The following is a 15,030-nucleotide window of genomic DNA, read 5'->3' as shown; positions in this document are numbered from 1 at the left end:
GGAGCATTTGAAGGACATTGCTGCTTGTTCCTGAGTGACCTAGACACATGTCTCCACACCCTCCCCATGCCTGATGGGTGGAGGGGGATGGGGAGGCATCGTGCCATCTCCACCAGGCAAAGATTTAAATACTTGATGTGAGGATGACCTGAGCGATATTGCAGTTTAGAAATGTGGTGTTTCTGCAAAGTCTACAATTCAGGGAATGTTTGAAGTGGGAGAGGATGTCTTCCCCCATGGAGGAAGGAAGCTGGGGAGCATCTGAAGTGTGTGCGCCTGTTTCCTCGAAGCCCCCTCTGTGTTGCATCTGAAACAGGAATCCCAAAGTTGAGTGCCCTGGGGGCTGGGCAGGTGGCAGATGAGCAAAGTAGGTCAGAAGCTACATCCTTGCCGAGCCGGGGCCTGACCGCAGGAGCAGGTGCTGCGGGAACCCACATCTCATCACCGTGTGGTGGCCACGCAGGGGGACGGGGTGGGGGGCAGATCCTCCTATCCTGATAGAAATCCAGTTTTGAGGAACCAGTTGAAAGCCTTCATGCTGCACCCTGAGGGCCACACAGAGCCTGTCTGGGGTCTGCTTCTGGCTATGGCCAGCCTCCTTGAACCTGCTGGTTTTGTACTACTAGAATAGGTCGTATAGAGCCCAGAACACTCACAAAATAATCACTGGAGTGTTTTACATTAAAAAATAGAATTTTCAAGCTCAAATTAGAAACGTGTCCGATGGATTTGAATCCTACTGTGTCTGCTGTGTTTTCACGCTACAAATGCAGAGCCGGGTGCCTTGTGCATGGTGGACCCGTGATAAAGGTTTGTTAGCCTGTACTGGAGGCTGAGGACTCGTGAGAATCCACGCTCTTCGGGTTTCCAAGAAGCTGAGAGAAATTCAAGAGCAGAAGAAGCTGTCAACAGAACAACACAGGGAATACTGATAGTGTTCTGGGGTAGCGTCCTCCTGTGTGTCCAGCAAGTAGACAAAGCTGTGTGCCCAGGACCGTGGCTCCGTCCTGAAGGTCAGGGTGAGAGGAGGGGCAGATGCGTGCACGAGCACTTTGCAGTGGGAGTCTCTGTAAGTCTCCTTTTCTGAGCGATCACTTCTGTGGTTTAGCTGCTTTGATGTTTTATTTCTGTCCTCTTAACGCTTCTGAAAGCCAGGGGTTGTCAGATTCGTTCGACCTTGGCCCATGTGGTCTTGGTTGCAAAGAAGAGCTTGAGCAGAGAAAGCAGTTATTGGAAGAATGTCCAGCAGTCACCCAAGGAGTCAGAGCTGGGGGGTCAGAGCTGTCGCAAGAACCACCCCACAGGAGAGGGAGGCACCGCTGTGCTGCCGGTGCTTGGGGGGGGGGTGCACCTGTTGGCGCCAGCCAGGCCCCATGTGGGCAGGCACCGCCCTTCACTCAGCGCATTCTTCTCCGTCCCAGTCCCTTTGCACCACCTGCTTCAGGTGCAGAGTCCTGGGTGGGAGCATCTGATTGTGCCCCCCCCCGGGGCATGTGCCATACCGGGTGCTGGGACCGGGATGCCTTCTCTCTCAGCAGCTGTGATTCGGGGCCGCCAGCCACCAGCGCTCACCTCGTGGAGATGAGGTCCTGGACACCGCGGCAGGAGAAGCCTCCAGCCCGGGGCTCGGGAGTCAGGTGCCACGCCATTCCCAGTGCGTGTCGCCTTGGGGCAGACACGAGGTTGTGTGCTTGGCTGACAGTGGAGTCGAGGTATTAATCCGCTTGTGTCCGACTCCCAAACTGCTTCTCGTCCAGGTGCGTCTTTGATGTAACACACCTGGCAGCGTCAGGAGGCCTTTCTCAACGTCAGGCCTGACGCGGGCCTGGGTGTGCAGTGCAAGCTACCTGGTGGAAGTCCGTGTCACCCTGCGGTGAGGGCACTGCCATCCACCGTGGCAGGATTCCCCAGATCCCCGTAGATGGCGTGGGACACACAGTTGGACACAAGCATCTTCTGATGGCAGAGATTTGAGAAAGTGATCTTTGTTTTTGTGAATTCAACAGGCACTTCTGTGGGTCTGCTGGGTGCCGACACGGTACGAAGCCGGGGGTTACTGATGGGACAGCTTCTGCCCTTGGCCTTGTTTTGGAGAGCGGGGAAGGGAAGGGCAACAGGGTGCAAGCACCTTGCTTCTTTACTGGAAAGCTGGCAAAAAAGAAAACTGTGAATTACAGGGTAGACACCTTGTGGGGACAGAGCAGGGTGCCAGGGAACGGGCAGGGGGCAGCCAGTGGGGTGGGCACTAAGGGCGGGGTGCGCGCGGGGGGAGGGGTACCTGTTCTGATCTGCTGTCACCTGCCCTCGCTCGCTGCAGCCTTATGGCATTTTTATCCTGGGTGAAACTACTTTTCCTAGAATCCATTAACTGTGTGTGGTTCTCGTTCTCAGATGTTCTCTCTTGATCACTTAGTGTCACGCTGGCTCGCGCTGCATCTGAGGGCTGGACCTCGGACTGCTCTGCGGACCACCGGCGCTCCTGGGTGCGTGGCCGCCAGTGGGCGCGTTGCTCAGTTCTGACTGTGGCTGTTTGCTCGGCCCAGCACTGTCAGGGATGTGTGGCCCCGACAGCGCAAGCAGAGTGCCGGTCTCCAGGCTTTGAGAAAATAGTACACTTCCATTAAAATACATAAAACAGGGCGCCTGGGGGGCTCCGTGGTGAAGCGTCTGCCTTCGGCTCAGGTCATGAGCTCAGGTCCTGGGATCGAGCCCTGCATTGGGCTCCGTGCACGGTGGGGTGTCTGCTTCTCCCCCTCTCCCTGCCCCTCCCCTGCTCATGTTGTCTCTCTCTCTCAAGTAAGTAAATAAAATCTTTTTAAAAAAAGCCTTAAAAAAAAAAAAAAGCACAGGACAGAAATTCAGCTTCACCCCGTAAGCACATGTTCCCACCACCCAGGTTAAGAGGCAGAGCTTTTCCAGCCCTGACCTCTCACTCCCTGGGAAGTGGGCATGTCCCGTTCCACCCGGTGCTGCCTGCACGGCTCCCTGCGTGCGTCCTATTCCCTCATCCAGGAAAGCCCATGCTCTGACCTCAGTGTCCCAGGCTGTTGTGAATGTTCAAGTTCACCCTCAAGTGACAAGAGCAGGAATGTGTGTGGAAGTGAGGGTCCCGTGTTCTGCATCTCGATGTCTGGTTGGACCACAGGTTAGTGCACTTGGCCTGAGGCCTGGAGTCTGGCCAGGCCCTGGGTGGTACCTGCTTGTCTTTCAGGCTGGCCCCTCGGCCCTCTCCCCCGCAGGTTGGGTGTCAGGGCCCTGACAAGCCCTGGAGCTGTCAGCCGTCACGTGGAGGTGGGCTGTCACCACCGTGGCTCCAAAGCTACACGAGTGTAATCAGAAACCCTGCACCTGCGGATCCTGGTAACTGAAACCCCAGTCACTATAGGACGATTGCATAGGAGACCAGCTCCATGAGAAAAGCCTCTTATGCAAGACGATTTGAGTTGGGTTTATAGGAGTCTGTTTTATAGTCCTTTGTTCTCACTGAATTAGCAGCCCCTTCGGTGGCCTGGGGCTGCCTGGCCTGGGATGGAAGGCTGTCCTGCAGGTGCCGTGTGGGGATGTGGCCGGGGAATGATGGGGAGCGAGGGGTTCAGGCCCGCACTTGTCAGGGCCCCCGCCTGCCCTGTGGGTTGTCACCCTGACGCCGGGCGGGCTTGCTGGAGCCGCTGGGACGCAGCTGCTGAGGTTTCCTGGGCTCAGGAGGAGCTGGAGGTCCCCTGATGAGGGCCAGGGCAGAGACCGGATCAGAGCAGGGGGGTGTGCTTTGAGGGTACAGCGCTGGGGGTCGTGGGCAGATGCACGAGGAAGGAGCAGAGAAGACGCAGGGTGGAGGCGGCCTCTGCGGCAGGGTCCAGCTTGGTCGGCCAGCCCCTGTGTGAACGGGCGGGAGGGCTCATCAGACCTGGAGCTTCCTGAGCCGCACACCGGGCCCTGAACTGTGTCCTATGGGTGTCAGGGCCAGGAATCTGCATTTTAACGAAACGGCTCCACTTTGTGCAGAGCAGCGTCCTAGAATCTCTGATCTAAAAAGTGGTTGTTCGAGCCATGCATTTGGGTGAGAGTTGAGTTGGAGCAAGGAGAAACTTGGGAAGGAGAGAGAGTGGGCTTCAGACACGATCTGGAGAGGAAATGCATGTGAACGGGGAGTCGGGGGTTCATAGTCTGTGCAAGAGCCTTGGACTTTAGCTTGCCCTTTCTGTGGGGCATTCTGAGCCCCGAGGGAGACGTGCCTCCTGTGCTCTGTGCAGGTGCTCCTCCCTGTTCCGTGTGGGAGTGGAGTGGAAGGTCAGCTTCCCAGGGCCCTGGGTGGGCAGGGGTCCCGTTATTCCACAAGCAAACCTGTCTCTGTCTTGCACCTGTCCACCTTCAATTTAGCTAATAGCCAAGTTCGTCTTCCATCAGCTGAGAGCGGAATGGTCAAGGAGCGTTCGGGACCCGAATGTATTTTTAGCTCACTTTGCATTGACCTTTTATCAGAGTCAGTGTTTTGGGTGGCTGCTTTAAATCTTGCCGTGCTTCTTCAAGGCTTTGTTACTTATGAAGGGTACAGAGGACACCTGGCACGAACACGGCCCGTGGAGCCGCGCTCATTCCTAGAATCCGGGGATGGCCGTGGGTCAGGCTGGGAGGAGTCCCAGAAGCCCTCTGATCCTGCAGTGTGCCCTCACTCAGCCGTCGGAGGCCAGATGTAGAACTTCGCACCCGCTTCGCAGCTGCAAGGCGGAGGTGGTGATCCCACTGGCTCGTGCTGGGGGGCATCGCGGGCTGGCATCTGCAGAATGCTCGGCTGGTGCCCACTGCACAGTAAATGCTCGTGGGCCGTAGCACAGGGGGGAGCAGACCCAGGGAAATTTTGATTTGCCTGAGGTCATGTAACTAGTTCAAGGTTCAGAAAGCGGCTCATTTAACTCCTCATTTTATTTTATCCCTGTCGACCGTACCAGTTAACTTGCTCTTAGACTGTGGAGTTGAAACTTTACGTCCACCCGGCGTAAGCACTAGGGTTCCCAGCCTCTGCTTAGCCTTCAGTGCCAAGAGTCTTCTTGAAGGAGGGAAATGCCCTGGGACGATGGCGCCGTGTTAGGGGAGAGGGACGGCTCGGTCACCGGGTGCAATGCTCTGAGGGTCGTTGCTGTCGGCGCCCCTGCTGGAAGGGCCGGACTGCCAGGAGCCTGCACAGGGCTGTCCTCTCCCCGCTGCCCTGATGGACCTGCTTTCCTCAGTGTCTGGCGCGAGGACCTGCTGCTTGTGTTGCCAGAGCCCGTAAGAGAAAACAATGCACACGTGTGTGTACGTGCCCACATCAGCTTGCGGGACGGCCTGAAGGTCCACCAGGAAGCCGCGTTCTTGCTGGGCTCTTCCCCGGCTTTAGCTCCTCTTTTCTGCTTTCACGACTTTCCTTATTAAGGTGGGGGTGTCAGGTGCTTCTCCCTGTTTACATGGGTGACTTGGGATTTCTTACAGCTTTACATAGGAGAGGGTGGATTTTGGTTTTCATCACGTCTGAGTGATGGGACCGTCACAGCGTGCATTGTAGTTTCTGCGTGCCCGTGAGCACCTGCTCTGGGCTACAGTCTCCACCCGGAGCTCACTAGGCGGGAAGCCCGATGATGCCCACTGGCGAGAACCTCCGTGCTCTGGGCAGGCTCAGAGAAGTCCTGCTAAAAGCTGGCGTCTGTAGACCGTGAGCGCAGGGCGGCCGCTTACCCTCAGTGGTCCCTGTATTGCCGTGGATGGGTTACTTAGTTTTGGGTTCAGCGTCCTCACCAGTAAAGTGGGAGGGATTATTTCTAGTTCAGGTCTCATGGGTCTCCCGTATCAGAGATGGGCTTTCTTTCTCCCTTGCCCCCAGAGCAGCCTGGGTGTGCAGTGTGGGTAGGATTGCAGATGAGGCTGTGCGCACAGTGAGGGACTGCGAGTGAGTGGGACTGGCAGGGCTGGGGTGCCTCTGGCAGCGCGGTGGGCGTGCGCCCCGTGGGTGTACAGTTGGTGGCTTGGGTCTGGTGTTGCTTCAGGAAGCAAAGGCAAGAGGCGCCTGGGGCCTCAGTCAGTTCAGCATCTGTTTTCAGCTCAGGTCATGATCCCGGGGTCCTGGGATCGAGTCCCGCATCGGGCTTGGGCATCTGAGCCCTCTCCCTTTCCTGCTCCCTGTGCTTGTGCGCATGCACTTACTTGCTCTCTCTGCCAAGTAGATAAAGAAAATCTTAAAAAAAAAATTACAGGCAAGTTGAAGTAAAAGATTATGTCAGGCAAGTAAAACAAGGTCTAGGGTCTTTCTTGTCTAACCCATAGAGCTTCAGGAACAGGTCTCTGATGAGTGATGTTTGCCCTGCAGCACGTGTTTCACGTCCCCTTACATCCTGGTCTCTTTCTGGTTAGAATTCCCATTTCCAGGTGTTGTCTGAATGGGTCGGTGTTGGGACAGTCTTCGATGGTCAATATCCTTAGGTCCAAGGCCTTAAAATTTCATGCCCTGGAACACTGACGGAGTCCAGTCCTCCAGTTACCATGGAAAGGTGCCAGCTGCTATTTTTCATCACAGTGTTTGGCTCATGCCACATTGCTTCTCTGGGATATTTCAGGTACGATATGTAAGCAGCCTGGGATAACGTGGTTATGTTTGTGGAATTGATGCGGAAGGTTCCAGCCCGGGAATTAGATTTAGCACACGGGTGAAAGCTTATGTGGTGCCTTGAATACAACGTCCTTCCTTGTAATTAAAAAAAAATAAGCTAAAAAAAAAAAAGCTGATAAACAGTAATGATGATGATGATGAAGTTGGGAGTTGGCTGGACCATTACCACATGGAAATCGCCAGTTGTACTCTGAAGCCATAGGGTCCAGTTGAAGAAGCACCGAGGCAGGAGATCTGGTGGCGACTCGCATGGATCTAGAGCCAGAGTCCGGGTTTGGATCTACCTCTGCCACTTAGTAGTAGTGTGATGAGTAGCTTGGTTTCTCTGTGCCTCAGTTTCTTCGTTTGTAGGATGGGAGGAGTAGTAATAGGATGTGTCTCATCGTGGCTGTGAGGATCGTATAAGGTGGTGTGAGCCGACTGGCTGAGTAAGGCTGCGCTGAGGCCCCGGAAGCTTGAGAGCCACCACGTCCCCCGCTGTCCCTCCCGCGGGCCCGTGTCGGCTGGCCGCAGCGGGAGGCAGTTCCCCGAGGCCTGTCTGGGGTGAGTGGAGGAGGCATTGGTTTCTGTTGTGTGAACAGAGCACGGCCTCAGAGGATAAAGCTCTCAGGAGCACAGGCGGGCTTGCTTAGTGCTTGTCAGAGATGATCTGGGCTTCCTCAGCCCAAATAGGAGCTCATTTCCTTTTTAAACCATTTTTCTGGTTGCCATCATTTGGTTCAGGGTGTGATTTCTACGACATTTACATCTTTTCTTCACATTTCTCCTGTTAAGGCACGTTTCCTGCTTCAATTTTTTCCTCTTTTATTAGACATTTTTACAACATTTAAAACTTACTTAGTGTAAAAGCTAATTGATTTTCTCTGTGTTTATACTTAGTATAAGGTATTAAAATTATCCTGACCTCATTATCGTGGGTATCTAAAGACATGTTTGATGAGAAATAGTAACCTTAGTGCTATTTACAGAGAACTGTTTATGTGGACTATTCAAACACTGGAAAATGCTTGTGAACATCACCTGGTCGTGTTTGAGCGATGTCAGCACTTGGATCTTCTGGCAAGATGCACGCAGTATGCAGAGCCGGGGCGTGTTAAGCGTGCTGTGCATAGTTTGTTAATAGGACCTGTGTCTGCAAGAGGGACTCCGCGTTGGCAGCAAACAGGACTCTGGACACACACTTGGCACATGGCATTGGCGTGGGCAAGGCTGAGGGGTCGGGTCGGGCGGCCTCTCCTCTTGCGCTCCCGTCCAGCTCACTCACCAGATGGGCGGCCTGACCCTTCCCGAGCTCTGCTCGCCAGCATTTCCTGCTCCTGCTTTGCTCTTGATGTTGAGTGGGTTCTCTGGATGGCTGAGCAAGTAGGAGAATTGGAATCCTTTCCCCCTGTTTCTTGACTGATTTTTCTTGGGGTCCTGAAGATCTGTGAGTTTCCCAAGAAATTCTGGGAAGGAGTTAACACCTGGACAGCCTGTCCCCATTTCTGTCCCGCCGCTCTCCCAAGGCCCCTGGGTGCCGCCCGCACAGCCCTGTGTATCTGCCATCTGGTTGTACTGCTCACCTGTCCTCTGCCCACCGTGCGGGGCCGCCGTGGCCCTTCGCTGTCAGGCACACAGGCACGTTCCCCCGGGAGGCATCTGTTGTCCGCCCCGCCTGCAATACTCCTCCCCTCCCTGGGAACACGCTCCCATGTCCCCTTGGGAATGAGACCTCGGCTGACCACTTAAGCCCCAAGTGCTCCCCATTCCCCTGTGGCGCCCACCACTTACCTGCCACCACGCTGGGGTGGCCCTGAGGGCGGGGACTCAGTGCCCGTTGCCTGCCCAGCAAGGGCTCTGCAAATATTTGTTGAATGAGTAGGTGAGATCACTTGGGTGGTTTTGCGGGGAGCAGGTGGGAGAGGGAAGATTGGTGACAGGGAATGAGTAAGAGGTGAGTGCCTTGGTCTCCCGAGCTTTGCTGAGAACCACCCCAAGGACTGGGGAGCACAAGGGGGTCAAGAGACAGGGAGGCGGGGGCAGACTCCCAATGGAACCTCTTTCACCATGGAAGGAAAGGGGAAAGCGATGCGATCTGGAACATTCCGTTTCTGGCTGGGTAAGACCTAGATGGTCTTCCCGTGTAGCTGAGATAAAGAATACCAGAAAAAAACCGACACCAAAACGTCTCTTTTATAAAGCAATTATATTAATAGGATAAAAGAATAACTTCCCTCTGCAATGTGTGTTTATCTGAAATACAGCTTCTCAAAGCCTCTAAGTAACCTTTGCTGAAATGCCGTTTTTAATTTGAGGTCAAGTTTCCTAAAATGTCTCGAAAGCCAGCCGCAGGGAGGCTTTGGCCTCCGGGGAGCTTATATCTTTAGACAGAGAGATCTTTCTCTGGGAGCTAACTGGAGTTTCTGAAGGTCTGAGAGCTTAATTAGCTTTCCAGTGCCTTGACTCACTAACAGAGTTCATATTTTAAATATGAAGTTTGCAATTCTTCCTTTTAATAAACGTGCCTTTTCCTGGGGTGGGCTCTGCGGTGGAGGCTCCAACCACACGGCTCGTTCCCTGGCATGGCCCTGGACCGGCTCGAGCGGCCCCGAGGCTGGAGGCGTCTGGCCGGCTGGGGTGAGGCTCCTTTGTGAGCCAGGCTGGCCCCGTTTCTTTTAGACCTCGAGTCAGGATGACGGTGAACCTCACAAACACCTGAGTTAACGCCCCTTCAGATGTGTTTTGGAAATATGTAGAGTATGATTGGCAATGAATTCTGATTCAGTAACCTGGAGGGATTCAGAGCAATCCTAGCCTAGATATTTGCTGATTAAGAAAAAACGGAAAGTTGCTGGATGTGAGGTTCTTCACTGATCGCCCTGAGCTGATGCTGTCTCCCTTGTCACCGGCCACGGGGGACGCTGGGCCCATCAGTTCGCCCTGAGCTGATGCTGTCTCCCTTGTCACCGGCCACGGGGGACGCTGGGCCTTTTGGCTCGGCTCTCTTGGAAAGCGAAGATGATGGCAGGTTGCTGGTGACACCTGCTGGCGTGGCTCCTGGGGGGCTCCAGGTGTCCAGAACCCCTGGGGACCCCATCTGTCAAGTGAACAGATTGGCTAGGAGGCTCTCCCATCATCTCCCAGCATTAATTCTGTAGTCTGACTCTGCATCTGGTAAAAACGAAAACAAAACAAAAACCACACAAAAAAACAGGAAACTACCAAACAACCCAAACCCCCAAGCAGCAGCAGATCTGAATGTACTGACGCGATGCCTCTGACATGTTGTTGAGTGAGAAAAGCAGCTCCTAGAACATTTTGTGTTTCTAGAAAAAGGATGCACGGTGATCTGATCTGGTGTGAATAGGGGAGTAGAAGGGAAGCGCTTCACTTCCGTTATGCTCTTCAGAAGTGCATTTTATGGAGTCCTGTGACTTCTCATCCCAAAGAAGGGCAGGCGGGCGCGGAGTGGTTTGTGACTGTAACTGGGCTGTGCCGGGCGGCCCTGCGGTCAGCCGGGGTCGGCCCAGGGGCTGGGTCGGGGTGCAGCCTCCAGCCGTGCGTGCCCACCAGCTGCAGCCGTCCCCTCTCCATGCCTGGTGTCCCTGGCGTCGGGTGTGCCGTGGCTATTTTAAAATTTAAGAATAAAGAACGTGCTTCCTAAAAGCCCCTACTGTTAAATTCTTCGCTAGTTGAAGGCCACTCTTCTGGATCGGTGGTCTCTAGTGAGGTTTGCTGTGACCCAGGGCGCTCTTCCCTGGCTGACAGATGGGGCAGTGGGCCTGTGTGATCATGGACACGTGTGCTTGTGCTTGTGATTGTTTGCTCGCCACAGGCGGCCTCCGTCCGTGTCCGAGGATGCCGCACTGGCTGCTGGGCCCGGCAGGTGGCTTGCTGCGAGCTGCGGTGGTGCCCCGGCTGCTTTCCCACTGGCCGCCGCCCTCCCGATCACCGTCCCTGACCTGGGAACGAGGCGGGAGGCTGGGCCGCGGGGTCACCCAGTTGGTGCTCGCACCCTACCTCTTCACGTCACGCCGTTCACCCTGCACCTGTTGGGCCTCGGAGGTGGAGCCCGGAGGCGTTTACTTCGGCCCCTGGTGTCGGGTTGTGCATGTGCTTCCCTGGAAACAGCGAGGGACTCCGCAGAGCCTCATGTCCACACATGTCCCCGGCAGCGGGCGTGAGTTCCCTGAGTCACAGCCACGGTGGCCTCCGTGGGGTGCGCACTGGTGCCTCGAGGTGGGAGTTTGTCTTACTCTTTTTTCAAGATTTTATTTATTCATGAGACACAGAGAGAGGCAGAAACACAGGGAGAGGGAGAAGCAGGCTCCCTGCGGGGAGCCCGACGCGGGACGCCGGGTCACAGCCTGCACCGAGGGCAGCCGCTTCACCGCTGAGCCCCCGGGCGCCCCGAGAGGATGTCGTTGCAGCACGTGGGGACGGGCGCTTTCTCTGTGTGGCTGTAGCGCCGAGGCTGTCCCACGGCCGGGCCCTGACCCCCCGGGCTGTGCCGGGCTGCCTGGGGGGAGCTTGGTGATGCTGCTGCGCCCTCGCAGAGCTGGTCACGTCCCCGTTTTTGATCTTGTTGGTACCGCACACATGCACCGTTCTCGCCCTCGAGGGACAGAGGCCCCCGGGCTGGGAGCGTTTCACTTCTCTTTTCCTTCTTCTCGACAGAAGCTGAATCCTTCAGCCGAAGTATTTAGTGGGCACCAGCGGGAGGTGAAGGGGTTTGAGTGGAGGGGGCTCAGGGAAGTGAGTAGCGTGCACGTCACTGTTCGTCTGGGGCAGAGGGCAGGCGCCCTGGCCCGGGCCGTGGGGCTCACGTGCCTGGCCCGGCCTCCCGGAGTGCTGCTGTGCACCCCCCTGCCCCCCATTCGCCCCAGCTTCCTTCATGTTCCTAAGCAGCCCCTGCTCCAGCACCGCCAGGTGGCATTGTGGTTTGTCGGTGCTCCAAGGATCCGGTCCACCCTTGCTCCCTGGCCTTCGCAGTGACTCACCCCCATCTACTGTCTGAGCTGTGCAGTGACGCTTTTGATCTAAATTCGCTATTCAGGACAAAAACTGCACATGAGCAGAAGGGGGCTCCTGGCGGCCGCTGGCACCGTGACTTAGAGGTGGGAGGCTGCGTCGGCGCACACAGGCTCGCAGGCCGGCCCCCCTGGAGCTGGAGTAGGTGGTGGCTGGTTCAGAGATGCCACGGGGGTCCGGTCCCCTGCTCTGTGACGCCATCTGCGGGAGCAGGTGCCCGGGAGGCTGCTCCCCCTGCACCCGCTCTGGGCTGCAGCCGCCTCCCGTGAAATGCGGATGAGGAAGGTTCTCCCGAGTTCCCGCGAAGACCGGCAGGTCCCTTCACAGGCTTCGGGTTTACCTGCTGTTGTGTGTGGTCACGTCCGAGTGTCCCGCGTGCGCCCGAGGTGGCGTTTCCTTCCCTGGCGCCGTCTCCGTGCAGGACGGGCCCGACGCGGTAGGCGGTGTGTGCAGGGCGTGGGGGGGCCTGCCCGGCTGCTCTGGAAGCTGTGGACCTGCGTGCTTGCCTGTTGCCCTCAGCGGCCACTTTTCTGTCACTTGAGTGAATGTTGAGTTTAATTTTTTTTCTTTTCTGAGCTTAAAAGGCATTTGGAATCCAATCAAGTGAAAAAAATGTTGTGGTTTTGGGCAGCCCGGGTGGCCCAGGGGTTAGCATCTGCCTTCAGTCCAGGGCGTGACCCCGGGGTCCTGGGATCGAGTCCCATGTCGGGCTCCCTGCATGGAGCCTGCTTCTCCCTCTGCCTGGGTCTCTGCCTCTCTCTCTCTCTCTCTCTCTGTCTCTCTGTTTCTCATGAATAAATAAAATAAAAAAATGTTCTGGTTTAACGATTTACTTGAAGAGTTTACTCACAAGCATGGTATGGTCATTGGGTCCAAGAAGCTGAGTTGTTCTTGTTGTTTTTTAAAGATTTTATTTATTCATTAATGAGAGACACACAGAGAGATTTGCTCACATGCAGGTCACAGTCCCTAAGGAGACTCTTCCTGACAATCCCTGGGACTCTGTTCTGCTTTACTTGCAGGTTTTTTTTACCCCAAACCCTTTTTTCTAACAGTGAATAATCTACAACCAGACAGAAAACAGGTATGTCGACTCGCCTTGGCTTCTTACAATAACTTGATTGCAGGCCAGCTTTGGGCCTGCTGTGCGGACGTGCAGAGGCTCACTGTGTCCCGTCCCTCTGTCCTCTTCCCCTCCCCCGAGTCCCCAGGGACGTGAGAACCAGCCCCAGACTTGAGGGTCATTCGTGAACCGTGTTGCTAGCCTTTTCCCGGCGAGCGCCCTGGGATGAGAGGATCTAAGTCTGTCTTGAAATGTTCACGGCTCTGCGCAGCCGGCAGTTGGTGTCAGGGTGGAGCGGGTGCTCACGGTGTGGACCTGGGCAGCTGCGTGTCATGTGGGTGCCTCACACCACTTGTTAAAATCGGCTTGAGAGTGGAGTGAGTAGCCACGGCTGGACGAGGGAGGAGGGCCGAAGTCTGAAGCATGACGGCCTGTCTTTGCTCTGACCAGCAGGCAAGTTGCAGGCTAAAAGCAATGCAGGCTGGGAGATCAGAGAACACTGCCCTTCCCTTGGTTTGCACTCAGCATTACGTTATAATCTCCAAAACGTCTGCGTGAATGGCTGCTGAAAAATCACAACCAACGAGCAAATAAAAATCGGGACTTTCTGAATAATATGTCATTGAGATGTATTTAGCTTGTAAGTTGTAGGTAATACACAGCTTTCTATACTTTAGGTAATGAGTAATATATATAATTATGTGTTACATATTGTATTTGTCAACATGTTACACGTGTATAACAGACATGTAACACATCATATCTGTGTATATCATTCTTATTTTTTTAAGATTTTATTTATTTATTCATGAGATACACACACACACACACACACACACACACACACAGAGGCAGAGACAGAGGCAGAGGCAGAGGGAGAAGCAGGCTCCATGCAGGAAGCCCGACGTGGGACTTGATCCCGGGACTCCAGGGTCACACCCTGGGCTGAAGGGGGCTCTAAACCGCTGAGCCACCCGGGCTGCCCATATCATTCTTATTTTATTTAAATATAAAATATGTGCACCTTTGAATGGCACGAGGATTATGGGCACCGATCCCCAACACGGTTTAGAATCTGCATATGACTTTTGACTTCGTAAAGCTTACCTGCTAACAGCTTACTGTTGACCAGAAGCCAATACGGGTGATTAACACATATTTTTTGTTATATACGTGTACTGTATTCATGCAATAAAGTGAGCTGGAGAAACTGTCAGGAAAATCCTAAGGGACAGAAGGTAATTTGCATTACGGTCCTGCGTTTATGGAAAATAGTCCCCATGTAAGTGGACCCAGGCTCACGGTCGGCTGTATGCAGTCTTACGCGAGGTACATATTCTCTGTATGGCTTTTCTCTCAGACTTTTCTTCATGGCACTTTGACTCATGTTATTCATAAATTCTCATTCTTGACATTTAATTTTTTGTGGGCAAATGGGTACATTTCCTGCTCTCCACCCAGATCGGTGGTGTCAGAAATTTTAGTTTTTCTTCTTTATCTCAATCCTGTAGGCCTCCTGTACTCCATCCCGCCAACAGGTATCTAAGAATAAGCCAGGGGCAGCACCTCAAAACAGGGCTGGGTACACACGTGTGTGCGTCGGGTCTTTCTGAAATTTTTTAAGTAATCGTAAGTAATTTTAAAGCATAATGAATGTGTTTCTGGCCAACCCTGGCAAAACTTGTTTACACACACCTGTGTCATGTGCCTCCCCCCCCCAACCATGTTGCTGGGGAGGGACGCGTGGAAACGGGGTTCGGGCTGCCTGCAGCATTCCCACCGTGGCCCGTGGGCCCTCATCCACCTCTGGATACAGCGCTCAAGGTGGTCCCCTTGCACCCTGTCGGCAGGAAGACCCCCACCGCCTGCGGGGAGCAGCTGCCTGGGGAGTGCCTTCTCCTGGGACATGTCCACTTGCAAAGGAATGTCAGCTCTAGGAGTAAAGGTGCTTTTCTTTTTTTTGTTTATTTAAAAATTTTATTTAGGGGATCCCTGGGTGGCTCAGTGGTTTAGTGCCTGCCTTTGGCCCAGGGCGTCATCCTGGAGTCCTGGGATCGAGTCCTGCATTAGGCTCCCTGTGAGGAGCCTGCTTCTTCCTCTGCCTGTGTCTCTGCCTCTTTCTCTCTGTCTCTCATGAATAAATTAAAAAAATAAAGCTTGTATTTATTTGTCACAGAATGAGCGAGAGGGGGGGACAGAGAGAGAGAGCGAGAGCATGAGCAGGGGGAGGAGTAGAGGCAGAGGGAGGAGCAGACTCCCCACTGAGCAGGGAGCCGGACTAGGGGTTCGACCCCAGGACCCCAGGATCACGACCTGAGCC

At 54.7% G+C, this 15,030-nt stretch overlaps 2 protein-coding genes across 4 annotated transcripts in view; one reads left to right on the top strand and one right to left on the bottom strand.

Annotated features, from left to right (window-relative positions):
• The window catches only part of LOC121475732 (proline-rich protein 36-like), a 38,708-nt gene extending 37,059 nt beyond the window's left edge, over positions 1–1,649 (bottom strand). The window contains exon 1 of the mRNA XM_041729273.1: positions 1,573–1,649. Within this exon, the coding sequence (XP_041585207.1) occupies positions 1,573–1,649 (77 nt within the window). The remainder of the gene's footprint in view (positions 1–1,572) is intronic.
• Positions 1–15,030, top strand: part of SGMS1 (sphingomyelin synthase 1) — a 245,197-nt gene that overhangs the window by 36,359 nt on the left and 193,808 nt on the right. The window lies entirely within an intron of this gene.

The sequence above is a fragment of the Vulpes lagopus genome, chromosome 14 (assembly GCF_018345385.1).
Source record: "Vulpes lagopus strain Blue_001 chromosome 14, ASM1834538v1, whole genome shotgun sequence".
Lineage (NCBI taxonomy): Eukaryota > Metazoa > Chordata > Mammalia > Carnivora > Canidae > Vulpes > Vulpes lagopus.
The sequence above is the reverse complement of the archived record's forward strand: the minus strand, read 5'-3'. Positions and strand labels throughout refer to the sequence as shown.